Source organism: Enhydra lutris, unplaced genomic scaffold, assembly GCF_002288905.1.
Source record: "Enhydra lutris kenyoni isolate GAN:26980312 unplaced genomic scaffold, ASM228890v2 scaffoldscaffold9, whole genome shotgun sequence".
Taxonomy (NCBI): domain Eukaryota; kingdom Metazoa; phylum Chordata; class Mammalia; order Carnivora; family Mustelidae; genus Enhydra; species Enhydra lutris.
In genome coordinates this window covers 33,817,934-33,836,355 of record NW_019154093.1, presented here as the reverse complement: position 1 = coordinate 33,836,355, position 18,422 = coordinate 33,817,934, and the positions used below count along the sequence as shown (strand labels likewise).

Below are 18,422 nucleotides of genomic sequence, written 5' to 3'. Positions count from 1 at the left end.
GTTAAATTATATATTATATATAAAATACACACACGAAACTGAGTTAATAAAGTTTAAGTGAACAATGCCGGTATTAGTCACATCTGTAATCATATGTTCAAGTTGATCAAAAGAAACGGGGGCCGGGGGTGGGGGGCGCCTGAGTGGCTCAGTGGGTTAAAGCCTCTGCCTTTGGCTCAGGTCATGATCTCAGAGTCCTGGAATCGAGCCCCGCATCGGGCTCTCTGCTCAGCAGGGAGCCTGCTTCCTCTGCTCTCTCTCTGCCTGCCTCTCTACCTACTTGTGATCTCTGTCTGTCAAATAAATAAATAACTCTTTAAGAAAAAGAAAAAGAAACTGGGAATCTTTGCACCAAAAATATGGGGTACTACCTATTATTTGAGTTTTCCTTATAATCAGATTTGTACAGAAAATGATTTAGGTGTTTACTTTTTTGTTTCTCTCTGCTCACTATTGTTTGTCTCCAGTTTATGAGGGAGGAACTTTGTCTCATTCACCATTGTTTCCCCAGCTTTGAGATCAGTGGCTGACACACATGAGCTTCTAGGAAATATTTACTGAAGGAATAAGTAAAAGTATAAAATAAATAAATAAACAAGGGTAAAAACAGGCTCCTAATTATTTCTGGAAACTGTTATATGAGAAGTGAAAAAGTAACACCCAATGATATATATCCATTGGACAGATCCAGGATTGAAAGAAAAACTGTTTTTAAGAATGAATTTAAGGCGTATCTGGTTGACTCCATCAGTTAAGCATCTGACTGTTGGTTTTGGCTCAGGTAGTGATCTCCTGGGTCATGGGATCAAGCCCCTCATCAGGCTCTGTGCTCAGCAGGGAGTCTGCTTGAAGAGTCTCTCTGCCCCTCCCCCCACTCATGCTTGCACTCACTCACTCTCTCTCTCTCTCTAAAATAAATGGGTAAGTCTTTAAAAAAGAAAGAATTCAAGTCACAAGTGCAGAGATAACGTATACTACTGTTAAAACATTCTAGAGGCTGCTTTTAATACTCCCTGGTACTGCATTTGCTGTCCTGCCCACACGGGTCAAAGCAAGATAAGCTACTGAAAACTTCTGTAAGCAATGTTTAACCTATTCGTGTGGCTGATGTTTAGATATAATACCTTTTTTATGTGTGACTTACCAACATTTATGGGCTGAACTGACATTAGAGGTGACTGGAAGTTTATTCCACCAGACTTGATTTTCAGATACAGAAGGAGAGTGTGGTTGAGTTTGGCTGTGGGCACAGGCACGTGGCATTCACAGCTGTCGTGAACACTGCAGTTGCACTGGACAATCTGAAAACTGCTTTTCTGGGGGACCGGAGGTGACTCTTCTAACACTTCAGGCCTACGTGCCAAAGGAAGAGCTAAATATTAGCATAGATGCGACAGGATTGGATTTATCTAAAATATATGATAAAAATCCAAACTGAGGTGAACTGTTCCGAACATCCAGCTTAAATGGCATCTAGAAAAAACAGGATACATTATATATTAGAGACGTAAAAATAAGGGTTCAAGCAGGTTAGCCTTAGAAATAATAGCCACGGGGCGCCTGGGTGGCTCAGTGGGTTAAGGCCTCTGCCTTCGGCTCAGGTCATGATCCCAGGGTCCTGGGATCGAGCCCCACATCCGGCTCTCTTCTCAGTGGGGAGCCTGCTTCCTCCTCTCTCTCTGCCTGCTTCTCTGTGATCTCCGTCTGTCAAATATATAAATAAAATCTTAAAAAAAAAAAAAGAAAGAAAGAAAGAATAGCCACACGAAGAGAGTGAAGCAACAGCCAAGTACTGAAAGGAAAGACACACTGTGATCCTAAAACTCTACACCCAGAGAAAATACCTTTCAAAATAAACATGAAATAAAGGTTTTTCTCAGGCATACCAAAACTGAAAGAATTTGTCACCATCAGATCTGCGTTACAAAAATTGCCAAAGAAAGTCCATCAGACAAAAAGAAAATGACAGCAGATGGAAATCTGATTCCACACAAAGAAATGAAAAAAACTGGGGCACCTGGGTGGCTCGGTTGGGTAAGCGTCTGCCTTTGGCTCAGATCATGATCTCAGGGTCCTAGGATGGAGGCCCATATCAGGCTCCCTGCTCAGTGGGGAGCATGCTTCTCCCTCTCTTCCCCACTCGTGCTCTCCTTGCTATCTCTGTCTCTGTCTCTCTCTCAAATAAATAAATAAGATCTTAAAAAAAGAAAAGAACTCTAAAAGGGTAAATATTTACTGACTGCTTAAAACAAAAATAATACCATGTAGTGTAGGGTTTATAACACAGGGAGAAGTATAATGTGTGACACTGGCTCCCAGCTTGGGGGAGAGAGCCGTGACATAAGTATGCAGTTTTAATGTTCTCATACCATCCATGAAGTGGTATGATATTAGTTAGAGGTACATCTGTTAGATTGTAATAAGTTAAAAACCTATATTATAAATCCTAAAGCAACCACTAAAATAATAAAACAAGGAGTTATCGCTAATGAACCACAATAATCAAGCCAACAGAGTACTAGCATAAAGACAGAAAAATAGATTAATGGAACAGAATAGAGACCAACACATATATGGACAACCAGCTTTCTATAGAGGTACAAAAGCAGTTCTGTGGAGAAAGGGCAATCTTTTCATTAAGTCGCATGAACAATGGAATAGCTACACGCAAAACAAAACAAAACAAATTTCAATCCATACTCACACCAGATTAAAAAATTAATTCAAAATGGATCATTGATTCGAACGTAAAACCTAAAGCTATAAAACTTCTAGAAGAGAACACAAGGACAAAAATTTGTTACCTTGAGTAAGATAACATTTCCTTAGATGCAACACCAGAAGTATGATCCATAAAAGAACAAATTGATAAGCTGGATTCCTATCAAGATTGAAACTTGTTGTTTGAAAGAAAGACACTACGGAACAACAAGAGGACAAGCCACAGACTGAGAGAATATATTTCCCAATTATCTATTTGATAAAGGACTTGTCTCCAGAAGATATAAAGAACTTTGCTCAGTAACAATAAAACAAACAATACGATTAAAAACAGGCAAAGATTTCACCACGCACTTAGCCAGAGAAGATAAATCAATGAAAATAAACATGTGAAAAGAAGCCCAAGGTCATTCGTTATTCAGGAAATGCAAACGAAAACCACAATGATAACACTATCCACATATTAGAATGGCTAAAATTTTTTAAATTAATTATAAGGATGTGAAGAAACTGGAGCTTTAATCCACCATTGGTTTCCCACCTTTGGTGGGAATGTAAAATGATACAACTTCGGAAAACAGTTTAGCAATTTTTAAGTTGTTAAAATTACACCTATCATATGATTTACACATTCTATCCCAGGTGGTCATCCAAGAGAAATGAAAGTATATGTCCTCTCAGAGACTCATAAATAAACAGAGAGGCTTGTAGCAGCTTTATTTGTAATAGCCAAAAGCTGTAAATAACTCTAGTGTCCATTCACAGGTGAATGGATAAACAAAATGTGGTCTATCTATAGTGTGGAATGCCACTTTACCATGGAAAGGAATGAACTTTTAGTAGATGCACACAACATTAATAAGTCTCAAAATTATCATGCTTTATGACAGCATGACAAAAGTACTGTATGACTGCATTTATATAAAATTCTAGAAAAATACAAAGTAACCTGCAGTAACAGGAAGCAGGTCATTCATTGTGTGGGGACAGTAGAGGGTGATGAGAACGGTAGGAACCACAGACAGGGACAGCAGGTGGAGTTACAAAGGGTCAGGAAGCAATTTCATGATTGGCAATATATTTGTTTTCTTTATTGGGGTGATGATTTTATGAGTGATTTCATATGGCAAAACTTACAAAAAACTTACAAATTTATACTTTGAATATATAATAAACTGTGTAAATATGTACAGTTTATTGTCTATTAATCTTATGTCAATAAAGCTGTTTACCCAAAAAAAGAAAATTTAGGAAAAACTTTTTAAGCAGTACTGTGCCTATCACTATAAACCTACAAATGAATGAGCTAACCTTAAAAAGTAATTGCAGGGGCGCCTGGGTGGCTCAATCGGTCAAGTGTCTGCCTTTGACTCAGGTGATGATCTTAGGGTCCTGGGATCAAGCCCTGCATCAGCTCCCAGCTCAGCGGGGAGCCTGCTTCTTCCTCTCTCATGCCCCCAACATGCCCCCACCCTGCTTGGGCTCTCTCTCACTATCTCTCAAATAGATAAATAAAATCTTTAAAAAAAAAAAAAAAGTAATTGTAGTTTTTCCTTGAGTTGTTGGGTTACCTCCTGATAAACTCATCATAAATTAGAGATAGCCTAAGTTGAAATGTATTTAATACGCCTAACCTATCAAATGCCATAGCTTAGCTTAGCCTACTTTAAACATGCTCAGAACACTTACACTGGCCTACAGGTGGGCAAAATCATCTAACACAAAGCCTATTTTATAATAAAATATTGAACATCTCATGGAATTTACTGAATATCATACCCAGAGTTTAAAAAAGAGAGAGAGAGAGAGAGTATGATCAAAGTGTATCAGCTGTTCACCCCTTCATGGTCACATGGCCGACAGGGAATTGTCACTGCACAGCATCACAAGGGAGTATCCATCCTACCATATATCACTAGTCTGGCAAACTATCAAAATTCAAAACTGTACTGAATGAGTATTGCTTTCACACCATTAAATCATAAATCAAACCATTGTAAGTGGGTGACGGCCTATAACTAGCTGGGTTGAGTTACGTAACTCAAGGCACAGAGAATAATAGTATGCAACCAAGACACAGAGTTGTTATTTCCGATTTATTAATGTTGTGTTTTTTCATCTGTCTGGCTGCCTGGAGAGTCTAAGTCTAGCTGCAAATAAGAAAACTTACTGCATTGGGAGCAGTTATGGGTGGGACAGCGGTAACTAACATGTCCCTGTCTTGCTTGAGCCACCCCATTAGTCCATAAGCACCTGCTGCCTTCTACCTAAACCACTCTGTTGTCTTTTTTTTTAAAGAACTTAGGGAGAGGAAGAGAGTATTAATATGTAGATAGGATCACTGCCTTCAGAATTCTCGCAGTCCTTTTGTAGGGAAAAAACTGTAAGTGCTAACTATACTAAGGAGAATGCACTGTTCTAGAAACTCTGCTAACTAGCATATCCCCGAGAATTCACATATAAATACAACGTGAGCAAAATGGACCTGAATCTTTCATACATATACCACCAGTATTAAGTGTGAATTCTGATAGATTTTCGAGTCTCCCGAGATAGACTTCAGCATTACTTTAGTCCCAAAAGAAATCAGTCAAGAAACAACAGTTACAGGCCTTTTAGCATGCAAAGCAGTCTACTGGACACTGTGTCAGGGATAATATTATTGTAGGAAGCACCCTAAATTAACACCAAGACCTAAAATCAAGTCCTTCCATTGGCTGCTGAGCCATAAGACTATAGACAGGTATGTTCTTCTTTATGAGGCTCAGTTTCCATAATCAGTAAAACAGAGAACATGCCTGTACCACCTCCCTTTACAAGGCTGTTGTAATCAAAGATGATTACATAGAGGTATTTTTGAAAACTTTAAGTGCTATACACCCATAAAATACCATTTTGATTTAGAATTGGAATGACTTAGCACTTTCAATTTTATCTAAACCTTTAAACAAAGCCAATGAAATGTCATTTTTAAAAAAATATCATACTATGCCTTTTAGGTATTTTTCAAATATTAATATAAAAGCTTCTATGAAAAGGGTATGGAACAAATTAAATAAATTGTAGTATTTTATGTCAGAAATATGCTTGCACGGTATTATGCTTTGAAAAACTCCCAAATTTTACAGCAAAAATAGAAGTAAACAGAAAATAAGGCATACATTCTTCACTAATGCTTTTCAAAGGACAGAAAATTCTAGTGATATTTTTCTTTTTTAAAACAAAAAGAAAAGTTAGAATTACACTGTCTTACTGTAGATACTCTTTCCAATACCATCCATATTTTCTAAATAGAATGGATAGTTGTAGAATTGGGCTGATTACCAATTAGATTAACTATCTGGTTTCTCTATCACTTCACTGTTGTGTGTTCTATTTAATCAATTTCATCATTAATTTCTTTATAATATCAATATACATAAAATATATTACTATATATTTGTAATAATGACCATATATAATATATATGTTTATTTTAGTAATTCCTTAATTGTGATTTTTTTAAGGCATCTCCATTCAGAAATTTCCCATATCACTCCAACAGACAATCCCACTATGAAACTCTAAAAATCAATCTAGAACTAATTTCCAAACGTTCTACACAGGAGTGAGGAAACTACAGCCCACAGGCCAGATACACCTGTTTTTGTACAGCCTGTGAGCTAAGAATGGTTTCCTACATTTTCAAATGGTTAAAAAAAAAAAAGAAAAAGAGGAAGAATATCCCATGATACATGAAAATTGCATAAAATTCAAATTTCTGTGTCCATAAATATAGTCATGTTTATTCATTTATACATATTAACTATGACTACAAGTTTGGAAGAAAGACTGTATGGCCTGCAAAGTCTGAAATATTTGCTATTTGGCCCAAGTTATTTGCTATTCTGGCTATTGGCCAGAAACATTCTGTACTCCCTACTGGTGGGAATTTGATGGACAAAGGACACAAAAATAGAAAATCCACATTAAATATAACATCACATTTCCTTATATAGCATATTTACAATTTACACAAACACCTTGTGAATCACTAATTTAATTTTCAAACTACCTTATGAGGGAACTAATATCACCTACTTTATAAGTAAGAGAGGCTTAGAGACAATGTGGACCTGAAACTTGTCTAAAGTCTTGTGTTTCAGTGTTCCTTGCTCATTTCATTACATCCAAGATGTCTCTCTTTTTTTCTTTCTTTTTTTTTTTTTTTAAGATTTCATGTATTTATTTGACAGAGAGAACCCAGGAAGGGGGAGTGGCAGGGAGAGGGGAGAAGCAAGCTCCCCATGGAGGAAGGAGCCTGATATGGGGCTCAATCCCAGGACCCTGGGATCATAACCTGAGCCGAAGGTAGACGCTTAACAGACTGAGCCACCCAGGCATGCCACCCAAGATGTCTTATTATCACAAGATAAATTTCCCTGTTACTGAAGCCACTTTATTATTTTATTTAGGGGATTAACACACCAGTGCTCACAACTAAAAAATAATTATAATCTGAACCATCTTAACATTTCCATACATCAGAACTTTAAAGAATTAGAGGATTATATAATTATGTAATAATTACCTAATTATTATTATTTCAAGGATTATTCCTTGAGGAAAACACAAGATATTGCTCATATTTATGAGAGCATAAACTTTGCAAAGTTTGTGTGAAACTGGAATACAGGGACCTTGTAACTTGTCAAAGTCAGGATCAGACCTTCCTTTATCTTCTAAAAGAAGTCTGAAGTATTTGTGAACATCAAACAGCACTCTAAATTTTGATCATTTTAAAGTGTAAGGACTAAAATGAAAATCAATTTTTTAAAATAAGAAAGGAGATACATTGGTTTAAAATAACCAAAAGGTAAACATTTCTGAAATCCTTCACAAATTTTTATGCAGCCAAGTATCTTACGCCTTGCCAACACACACACACACACACACACACACACACACACACACACATACATTCAGTACCACTATTTAATCTCTCTATAAGTGAGCAAACTTTACTTAAAAGTGAAAATAGTTACACAAAACAAAACAAAACATTTCTCAAATTTTAAATTTGGCTTCCTTGAAAATTTTACCATTTGGGCAATTATTCTACTCAGAAGTTAGACTTATTAATATTTAGTACTGAAATTTCATTTTTGATAGATACAGTGATTTATAGAGAGAGCACAGTCTATCCTCTGATCTTTGGTCATTTTGTTTGTTCCCAGGATTACTTTTCTATGAATATATTTAAACTTCTCTAAGCAAATATCTATGCCAAGCTATTACAGGAATAACATCAAATGGGCACCACCCAATTCCTAACTGTGACATAAACTGAGAGCAAACCATGGTGGACAAATGAATAAGTGGGACTTGTTGAAAACAGTATTAGTTTTGTATATCATTTAATCAAGTCACTTATTTTAATCTCAGACTGGTAATCTATATGGATGTTACCCAAAAATTCTACTTTGCGAATCCCCCCAAATTTCAAAGCCCAAATTAGTATTCCAAACTAGTCTCATCAGAATCACCTGGAACCTTGTTAAAAATAGATTCCTAGACCTTCCATGAAGAATTCAGTAGGTCTGGGACTAAGGAATCTGTTTTCATTAAGAGCCACAGATTGGTTCTCAAAGAGTTATCCCCACACCAGTAGCATCAGCATCCTTGGGAACTTGATAAAAATGCAAATTACTGGGGTGCCTGGGTGGCTTAGTTGGTTAAGCAGCTGCCTTCGGCTCAGGTCATGATTCCAGGGTCCTGGGATCAAGCCCAGCATCAGGCTCCTTGCTCAGCGGGGAGCCTGCTTCCCCCTCTGCCTGCTGCTCCCCTCCTGCTTGTTTTCTCTCTCTCTCTCTGACAAATAAATAAATAAATAAAATCTTTTAAAAATATGCAAATTACTGGCTCCACCCCAGATCTCATGAATCAGGCCCAGATAAGAAGTAATGGCCTAGATAAATGTCATCAAGGAGACAAGTTTAAGAAGCATTTTGTAAAACACAAAGTACTCTTCAGATGTAAGATATTACCAAACAAATGGAAAATCAACAAGGATGAAAGGGAGAAAGAAAAAAAAAAAAGACTGCAAATAAAAACAAATGAACCTTAATGCGTATCAAGTTAACAGTATAACCACATTGGGGGAGAAATCCTAATTACCTTTGGAACATAGTATTTGGACCATGAAACCTTTAGCCTTAGCAAAGGTAAAATGAGTGGAAACAAATATTGTACTCTAGTTAGTATGCTTGTTTTTCATAGTGGTATAGGTTAGCAATTCCAAAATTACTTTACATATGTTCTAGGACAAAGCAAATTCGTTTGATATTGTGGGAAAGGGAAGGCAGTTTTTTATTGCTGGAGAAAAAAGAAAGAAAGAAGGAAGGGTGGGAGGATGGGAAAGAGGGAGGGAAGAGAAGTGGAGGGAGAGGAAAAGGAGAGGAGAGGGGAGGGAGAGGGAAGGAAGGAAGAAAGGAAAAGGAAGGCTAGAATGGATCCTATGGTTTTGGACTAAAATGGGACATACTAGGGGTGCCTGCGTGGCTCAGTTGGTTAAGCTTCAGACTTTTGGTTTTGACTCAGATCATGATGTCAAAGTCCTGAGATCAGGTCCTGGGTTAGGCTCCATATTCAGGAAGGAGTCTGCTTGAGATTCTCTCTCTCCCTCTCCTTCTGCCCACCCCCTGACTTGCTCACTCTCTCTCTAAATATATAAATCTTTTAAAAAATGGGCGATGTTAGTATGAATACATGCTTTTTTTTTTTTAAAGATTTTATTTATTTATTTGACAGAGAAAGATCACAAGTAGACGGAGAGGCAGGCAGAGAGAGAGAGAGAGGGAAGCAGGCTCCCCGCTGAGCAGAGAGCCCAACGCGGGACTCGATCCCAGGACCCTGAGATCATGACCCGAGCCGAAGGCAGCGGCTTAACCCACTGAGCCACCCAGGCGCCCCAATACATGCTTTTAATATATGTGTATACAGAGATAGAGAAATACAAATTTGTGCCCATTATATATACACATTGTGTGTGTACTGCGGATACACATACATGTGACTAGCTCTGTAACTGAGAGGGCCCAGAAACAACGCCCCCCAAGTAACATGAGACTCTGGCTCCCAGATACTGCTTTGTAAATACCCTTCTCCAATAAAAAGGAATCTGGGCTCCTTGGAGAAATGGCTCATTCCAGTTTTAAAGCAAGAAAAGTATAAAACCAACTTGAAATGTCTTGTAATACTGGAGAGGAAGGAAGTCCTCAAAAAAGAAAAAAAATATGAGACACATCAAAAGGACACAGAAACCAACCTGAATAAGTTCCCAATGGCCAAATATGGGGCAATTTGAGCAATAAAATAAAAAATGATAGTAACTGATTATAGCCCATAAAATAGAAGAAGAATCCATGAGTTCATCTTGACAGGAAGGAAGGAAGGAAGGAAGGGAGGGAGGGAGGGAGGGAATGGGAAGTGTACTTCTCACAGAGCCCAGCACTGTGGCCTATACACACCAAATGTTTCTTTCTTTTTTTTTTAAGATTTTATTTATTTGACAAACAGAGATCACAAGTAGGCAGAGAGGTGGGCAGAGAGAGATGGGGGGAAGCAGACTCCCTACTGAGCAGAGAGCCCGATGCAGGGCTGGATCCAAAGACCCTGGGATCATGACCTGAGCCGAAGGCAGAGGCTTTAACCCACTGAGCCACCCAGGAGCCCCACATCAAATATTTCTTGACTGAATAACATGAGCCCTAAAATGTCCCAGTTAGTAGGGAGCACTTTTATTTACTTTATAAATAATGCATTTGTCTTCTCTAAAAATTGCAGTTAGTTCTTCTCTATATTGCCAATTTCTCTCATTATATTCATGTTTTCCTTTATATCCTTGAGCATGTGGAACATTGTAATAGTCATCCTTGCCTGCTACTTTTATTATTTCATTTCTGGATCTGTTTCTATTGACTGATTTTTCTTTTCCTCTTGGCTAGGGGTTACATTTTCCTGTTCCTCATATGTGTAGTATTTTTTTACCAGATGCCAGACATTATGAATATTACATTAAGTGTTGGATTGTATTGTTTTGCTTTAAACAATGTTGGAATTTGTTCTGGCAGTCAGTTAAGTTATTTAGGCACCAGTTTGAACCTTTTTTTCTTTCAAGTTATTTTGGGGAGAGAGTAACCTTGACTCTAGGGTTAATTTGGCCCCACTTTTAGAATGTGGCTATTATGGGGTTTCTAATGTCATTGTTATTCACCAACCTGCTTGGTGGAAAACTTCAATTATTCTTGGTCCTATATAACTTTTGAGAATTGTTTAGTTTATAGTTCCTGGTGGTTGTTCTCTTCCTAGTATTTCTTATCCAACTCAGTTTCTTACCAAACATCATGGGCAGACTGGTCATCAGTCAAGGGGACTCCAGTACTAATTCTGTGTACCCCCTGCATCAAATACACTACTCACAAATTCAAGCTTCCCTATGCTCTCTGAACTCCTACTTCTGTCTCCTTGATCCAGCAAAATCACTGGGCTCCACTTGAGTCTCCCAGCCCTGTGCCAAATTCTGAAAATTCCCTTTAGTCCAGAGAGCCTGAGTAATTCAGGATTCACTTTGTTTCCTTTTCTCAGGAATCACAGGGGCACCTGGGTGGCTGTTTGCCTTTGGCTCAGGTCATGATCTCAGGGTCCTGGGATTGAGCCCCACACTGGGCTCTTTGCTCAGTGGGGAGCCTGCTTCTCCTTTTCCCTCGGTGCTCTCTCATTCTCTCTCTCTCAAATAAATAAATAAAATCTTAAAAAAAAAAAAAAGAAAGAAAGAAAAAGAAATCACAGTTCTGTTCTGCTTTTGTCCCATATCTGGAAGTAGATGTCTCCTACATTTTTATCCGGTTCTCTAATTGTTTATGACAGAAGAGTAATCCCAGACTGTATTACTCCCTCATGGCCAGAAGGAACTTATGAAAATATAATATATTCAAATACTTTAAAACTTGATTTTCTTTAAAGGAAGCAGTGAAATGGGGTGCTGACTTGATGGAATGTGTGATCTATGTCTTAAATGGGAGTTATTACAGTGTGTTATCAGCTGAGAAGAAAGCTTGATAATGCAAGGAAGAGAGGGGGTAACTATAAGAGCAAAGTCCTTGAGTAAGCTACAGGGGATGGGACTCAAAACACATGAGAAAGGGTTCACTTGAGATTGGAACACAGAGAACTCATCCATGATTAGAGAAGAGAAGGATGCTGTGTGAGCACTGATATGAGCAGGCTGGTAGGTTTTGATGAGAAAAGCAATTGTAAGAGAACCTCCCCCCAGCTCCAGTTTTCCTGCTGAAAATCCAAAGTAAGGTCATCAGGGAGTGTCTCTGGCTCTTTCTCAGGGAAGCCAGCTGCCATGTTGTAGCATAACGTATGGAGAAATCCACATGACAAGGAACGGAAGGAGACCTCTAGCCCCAGCCTGGGAGGAACTAAGGCCCTCCGTCCAATAGCCCATGAGGAACTAGGAAGCCCAGGAAACAGATCCTCCTGAACTTAAGCCTTAAAATAACTGCAGTTCTAGCTGACATCTTCACTGCAACCTTGTGAAAGACCTTGAGGCATGCGTCGCCAGCTAAGCAGCACCTGGATTCCTGAACCACAGGGCTTGTGAAATGATAAATGATTGTTGTGTTAAGCCACTAAACTGGGGGTAGCTTATTATATAGCACAGATAACCAAGACAGGTATTGGTACATGGAAATGGGATGATGTCATACAATAACACCTAAAAATGTGGGAGTGGCTTTAGAACCAGGTGATAGACAGAGGCTGGAACAATTTGGAAACACAGGCTAAAGAAATCCTAAATTGCCTTGAATAGACTGTGAGTGGAAATGTGGAGTTTGAGGACACTGCCAATGAGGGTACAAGAGGAAGTGAAGAACATGGACTGGAAACTGAAGGAAAGAGAATCTTACGTAGGGGCAGAAAGCATGCTGTACACAGCGTGTGCCTCCTGAACTGGGTGATCTGCTGCAGGAAATTGCCAAGGAGGTGTTTGAAGGTGCCTCTTGGCTTCTTCTTGCCACAAGAGGAGAGATATATATTGAGCAAAGGGCTGTTAAAAGAAACCAAGACGAGAGCTGCAAGATACCTAGTCTCTCTAGATAGCATAGATGTCGCTGCTAGGACATGGCTTCCAAGCAAAGATCAAACAGAAGGCAGAGGAGGGCTTATCTCTAAGAGACCTGTGGGCTTTTACCTAATGGGGTGAATCACAGTGAGAGTCACAAGAGGCTGTGTGGCTCCTGTGAGAGAACAGGTAGCAGAAACACTACTAGATCAAACTGAAAGGGTACAAAATTAAACAAAGCCACTGGATTCCCAAAATTGTTCTGAGAAAATTCCCCCACTGCAGAGATGTACAGAAGAAATGACAGAAAAAGAAATTCAGAAGGCAGAGCCAAGAAACATGGAGAATTATTCCAGACATTGAGGCAATAGAGGGAAGAAGGCTAAGGTGAGGAGGAGGAGGGGGAGATGGTCAGAGAGTGAGGTGCTTGACTCTGAAATACAAACAGAGCACAGTTACCAGTAATGGCAAGGTCTGGAGCAAGTCCACAAGAATGGGTGAACCAGATGGGGTGAAGAAGCAAGAATAGGGAAAGTAAAGCCTTCAAGAAGTTGAAGGTCATCCATATGGACATGGAAATCATGATAGGGAATAGTAAAGAGACAGAGTAAACGAGGTGTTAGCAGTTACAGAAGCCCAAACTCTTTGGATGACCCTTATTCATCCACCTCCATTTCTCACCATTCTCCAACTTGATAACGCAACCATACTTACCTTTTCATGTCCCCAAATGACCAGATGTGAATTTGGGACCTTGCAAATGCTCCTCACTCTACCTGGTTCATCCTGTGTCCCCCTCGTAATCCAGGCAGATACTTCTAGTGCCTGTCTCTACGTGTTTTCACAAGTCCCTGTGTTTATTTCACCATGTTTTCAAACTTTATTATGTTCCTCATCTTCACTGTTAGCTCCAGGAGGGCAAGGGCTGTGTCTGAGCTGTTCAGCGTGGTTGCCCACACTCAGCTCAGGGGCTGGTGCACACAGTAAACATCTCATGAAGGAAGAAAAGGATTTCTCTTCCATGTCAAAGATAAAATGTCCTAAAGCAGTTGAAAATAGCACATTTCTATGGTATCTCTCCTTTGGATTCTCTACAAACATTAATATCTGAGCTCAAACAATGCTTTCCCTTAAGGGACATATTTATAGGGCTTTAAACCCCTTATAAACATTGGGTTTTAGTTCCTTTAAGAAACATACTTATTTACACATAGAAGCATTTGAAAGATTTCTTCCAAGGATTCTCTAACGTCTGGAGAAGGGGATTTTGATTTAAAATCTTTTCTTACAGAAACCACCCTTATGGATTTTCTCTCCCATGGAGGTCTTGTTCATTATACTGACTAACTCTTCCTTCTAATCTGAAAAGTCTTATTTAAATTATTTGGAGATATAGTGCCCAAAGATGCACACAACAGAATTCAAGATAGAAACAGCATGTAACAATGGGTAAAATGGACATATTAACCAAATTGTATAAAGGAGAGAACAATTAATGTGGGAGGGGGAATGCCACAACCCCACAATATTTCTCAAACTGCATGCAATTATGATAAGTTTTCCTGTACTGATATTTTTAGAAGCCTGAGTTCAAAATAAAAGCAGTTCAGGATGCCTGGGTGTCTCAGGCAGTTAAGCACCTGACTCTTGATTTCAGTTCAGGTCATGATCTCAGGGCTGTGAGAGGGAGCCCTGAGTCAGGCTCCATGCTGGGTAGGGAGCCTGTTTAAGATTCTCTCTCTCTCTCCCTCTGCCCTTCCTCCAACTTCTCTCTCTCCATCGCTAAAAATAAAGTAATAATAATAATAATAGCAGGTCAAAACAATCTGCTAAATTCATCATATGAGCAAGTTAAAAATCTAGTTAATTTATCATAATTTTTTCATTTTCCTGGATCTGACAATCTATATGAATAGACCAGTGACTACTTGGCTGAGTGAAGTGAAACGAAAATTCATAGCTGTAGCCAAGTTACTATGCAACTTTGTAATATTCTGATAAACTCAGATATATCTTTTCCTGAAAATGCAGAACTCTAGATGTAAATATAATCTATACATAATAAAATTTAAATCCTTACAGATAGTCACAGAGCTTTAACAACAAGCACACTGCCCCACCCTGCTGATAACGTTTGAAATTCTCTTGAGTAAGCACCCAGAGTTTCTGATTACCATCCAAAACATTTAGGTCATCGCAGGAATGTGCTACATTGCAAAGGAATTCTCTTCTCTGAACCACAATCTACTTTGCTCAAAAAAGTAGGAAATTTTCTGCTCTAAACTTCAAATATATCTTCAACCAAAAGAGGGTTTCCTTTCTTTCCTCATTACTCAAAGTTGAAGTGAGCCTCCTTCATTTTAAGACCAACCTTCCATCTGTGCTCTCTTCCTGGAACTTACTTATTTAAATACTCACTCTTTGTCATAGATCTTCAATGGATTCTCTTCCACCATATCTTCAACCTTTCTTTCCCTGCTGGGTCATAATCTATAGACTAGAAACAAGCTCATTCTTTCCTGTCCTTTTAATGTCCACCCTTGGCTGTCCATCACCAATTACTACTCCAACCTTTCCCACTTTACAACCCGTTACTTTGTTCGCCTCTAGAGATCCATAGCGCAGTCATTTCTGTTGTGAACATGAATCTAGGTTTCCTGGCTGCCCAGCAATTGTCTGGAAAATCTAACATTTTGTACAGCTCAAACACTGGCAGCTGGGGGCACCTTCTCACCAATCGGGCAGTCCCATTCAGAATGTTGTCCCTAATGAGAACTACCCAAAGAAACAGGGGCTAGCAGGCTTTCAGAGTCATCTAGAATTCAGCTGCACTAGCCATCCCCACCTAAGGCTTCCACAACAACCTTGTGCTCCCGTGGTTTCACGTACATTCCTAAACAACATACAAGAGTAACTACTCCAACTGAAGCCATGTGCGAATCTGCCCCAACAGTAGTCTGTGATGACTCTGAGACAGACAGCATAACCCTTCTTTCCTTTTTAACATCTTTAAATTTCTCTTTTAATTATTTTAATTTATAAGGGTATACTACATATTGGCAAACTGAGTTTAAATTAAAAAAATAAATTATTTTAACTTAAAATGATTTTTTAAATATATAATTAATATAATTATTTTATTTAAAATATACATAACATAAAATTTTCCATTCTGAGTGTACAGTTCAGTAACAGTAGTACATTCACATTGTCCAATAATCATCACCACCATCCAGCTTCAGAACTCTTCTCACCTTCCCAAACTGAAATTCTGTACATTAAACAGGAACTCGCCATTGCCCCCATCCCTAGTCCCTGGTAACCACTATTCCACTTCCTATCTGACTCATGTTTATATACAAAGTTTCTAGCACATTGCCTCTCAACGGTATGCCCTCAAAACTGTAGAACTGAAGGGAATTAGTGTCCTTCTCCTTAAGCGTCACAGAAAAGAACAAATTAGGAAAAATTTTTAAAGAGCTAAAATTCATCTAGAAATGATACGTATTGTCACTGAAGTTATTAGGAAACTTGAATGATGTCTTTGCTGGAATCATAAGTGTATGGCTATTTAAAACCATCATCTTGACTCTCTACCCTGCACAAATAAATATTGAACACTTACATTTCTAAGCTAATAAAATGATCAAAGAGGAGAAAAGAATCTGCTTGAAAAAGAAATGTATAACAAGTTTTCCCCTGGCACTCAAATATCTAAGAGCCCTGAACTGAGTTCATCCTTCTTGCAGAATACACGCCCATCCATAATTGCTACCTTAATCAACAGGAGGAGCAAAGAGGAAACCTAATAGAGACTAATATTGCATGAAAAATACATAAAACTGCCCTCTAGAAATGGACATACATACAAAAGGAAATGTAGGGAGAGGAGAGTTTTCATAATCCACTTCTGTATATGGAAGCTCTTGCATTAAAAAAAATTGTATCGTAGAAATTTCCAAATTAATTTATTTAGCACTTACAGAACATATAAAAGATGGACCTTAAGGTCATAAGTCTTGAAAGGATTCTTAAATAATGACTCCATATAACAGATGAATAATTTCAAGTCCTCTTTCATCCAGCACTGTATGTTCCAGTTTGCACCTGAATTAAAAATAAACTACATTAAATCTGAAAAACATTCAGAACAACTCCGTGAAAGAGAAGAACTAAATTAAATTTACCAGTGTTCTGATACAACTTCCATTACCTATTCAGAGAGAAAAAGAACCGGCTCTAACCAGTGGTATGTATCTACCTAAGTCACTTAGCCCCCGAGGTCCCCAGTTTCTTTTTAGGTAAGTAACAGAGTTAAATTCTCAAACTTTTTTTTTTTTTTCCAAATCTTCAACTGCTTAAGCAGGACAAAAGACCTCACCTAGCTCAGTTCATGCTCACTTTCGAAGAGGAAAAAAAAATATTCAATATCAAGGGACAAGCAAATTGGAGCAGTATTTCTGAGTCTGCTTTAGCACTAAAAGCACAGTGATTCACATGTGAACCATGATTCATGTCTTGAATTCTTGTTATTGTAATATCATAGGCTCCAAATACAACTGATGCAAATATACTTCACTGTGCACTGGAAAACTCACCTGGAAATAAATTATTGGTGATTTGTAATTTAAAAAGCAAGAGTAGCAACAACTACAAATAATGGCTAACCCAAGACAACGCTAACATATTTCCCCAAACCTGAAGGATTTGTAGCTGGTCGGGATTTTACAACACTGCTGAGCCCTTAAGAAGTAAACAGCATGCCTGATAGAACCACCTGTTGAAATCCTCAGCAATTGCCACTTAACCTACCAATTTTAGTTAAACTCACTAAGAAGCAACTGGTTATGGAAGCTTTATTTATGTGTAAAATTTAAATCTACAGCATCATAATCATTCCTCTTGAAAACTGAAGAAAGTACTAACACTTTTTGATCAAAGCTCATCACAAAGACCGTGCCTTATTAAGTTCACTCTTGGTATATTTAATAATTGCCAAATAGCTAAGTTCCCCTATGAATTAAAAAATATATATGCCTCATTTAAAATCAAATGAATTTTATTAATTAATGGCCATCGACTCATTTGGAGACACTAGGAGCTATAACTACTAACTTGTTTTAAAACTCTGATTTTATTGTATATTTATGCTTTGTTCTTACTCCTGCACTGATTTCAATGAACTGGAGTGTTTCTACCATCTAATCAGTGATGCTCAACCAAGGACAATTTGGCCCTCAGGGGCATCTGGCAGTATTTGGAGATATGTTTGGGGGAAGGAGCTACTTGCATCTAATAGGCAGAAGCCAGGGATGTTACTAAACATCCTACAATACACAGAACAGCCCCCCATAACCAAGAATTGTCTGGCCCAAAATGTTAATAATGTTGACATTGAGAAATTCTGATTAACCCTTTATAGGAGTGTTATACTTATGTGTGCCTCTATTTTCATACTATAGGTCTCTGTATACTGATTTAATTGACGCTGCTCTGTTAGCTTTTCCAGAAGGCTTGGAAATAACTTTGTGGTTTTGATTTTCAGATGCAGAATTATTACGCTAGCTACATTCAGTATGCATTATACTTA

At 38.3% G+C, this 18,422-nt stretch overlaps 1 protein-coding gene across 2 annotated transcripts in view; it reads right to left on the bottom strand.

The window, feature by feature from the left end:
• LOC111143310 (leptin receptor) overlaps nucleotides 1-18,422 on the bottom strand; it is a 68,687-nt gene that overhangs the window by 43,437 nt on the left and 6,828 nt on the right. For both annotated transcript variants that reach the window (XM_022496963.1, XM_022496962.1), the window contains exons 3-4: nucleotides 16,816-16,939; nucleotides 1,145-1,353 (exon numbers count right to left, since the gene is read on the bottom strand). In XM_022496963.1, the coding sequence (XP_022352671.1) occupies nucleotides 1,145-1,353; nucleotides 16,816-16,939 (333 nt within the window). The remainder of the gene's footprint in view (nucleotides 1-1,144; nucleotides 1,354-16,815; nucleotides 16,940-18,422) is intronic.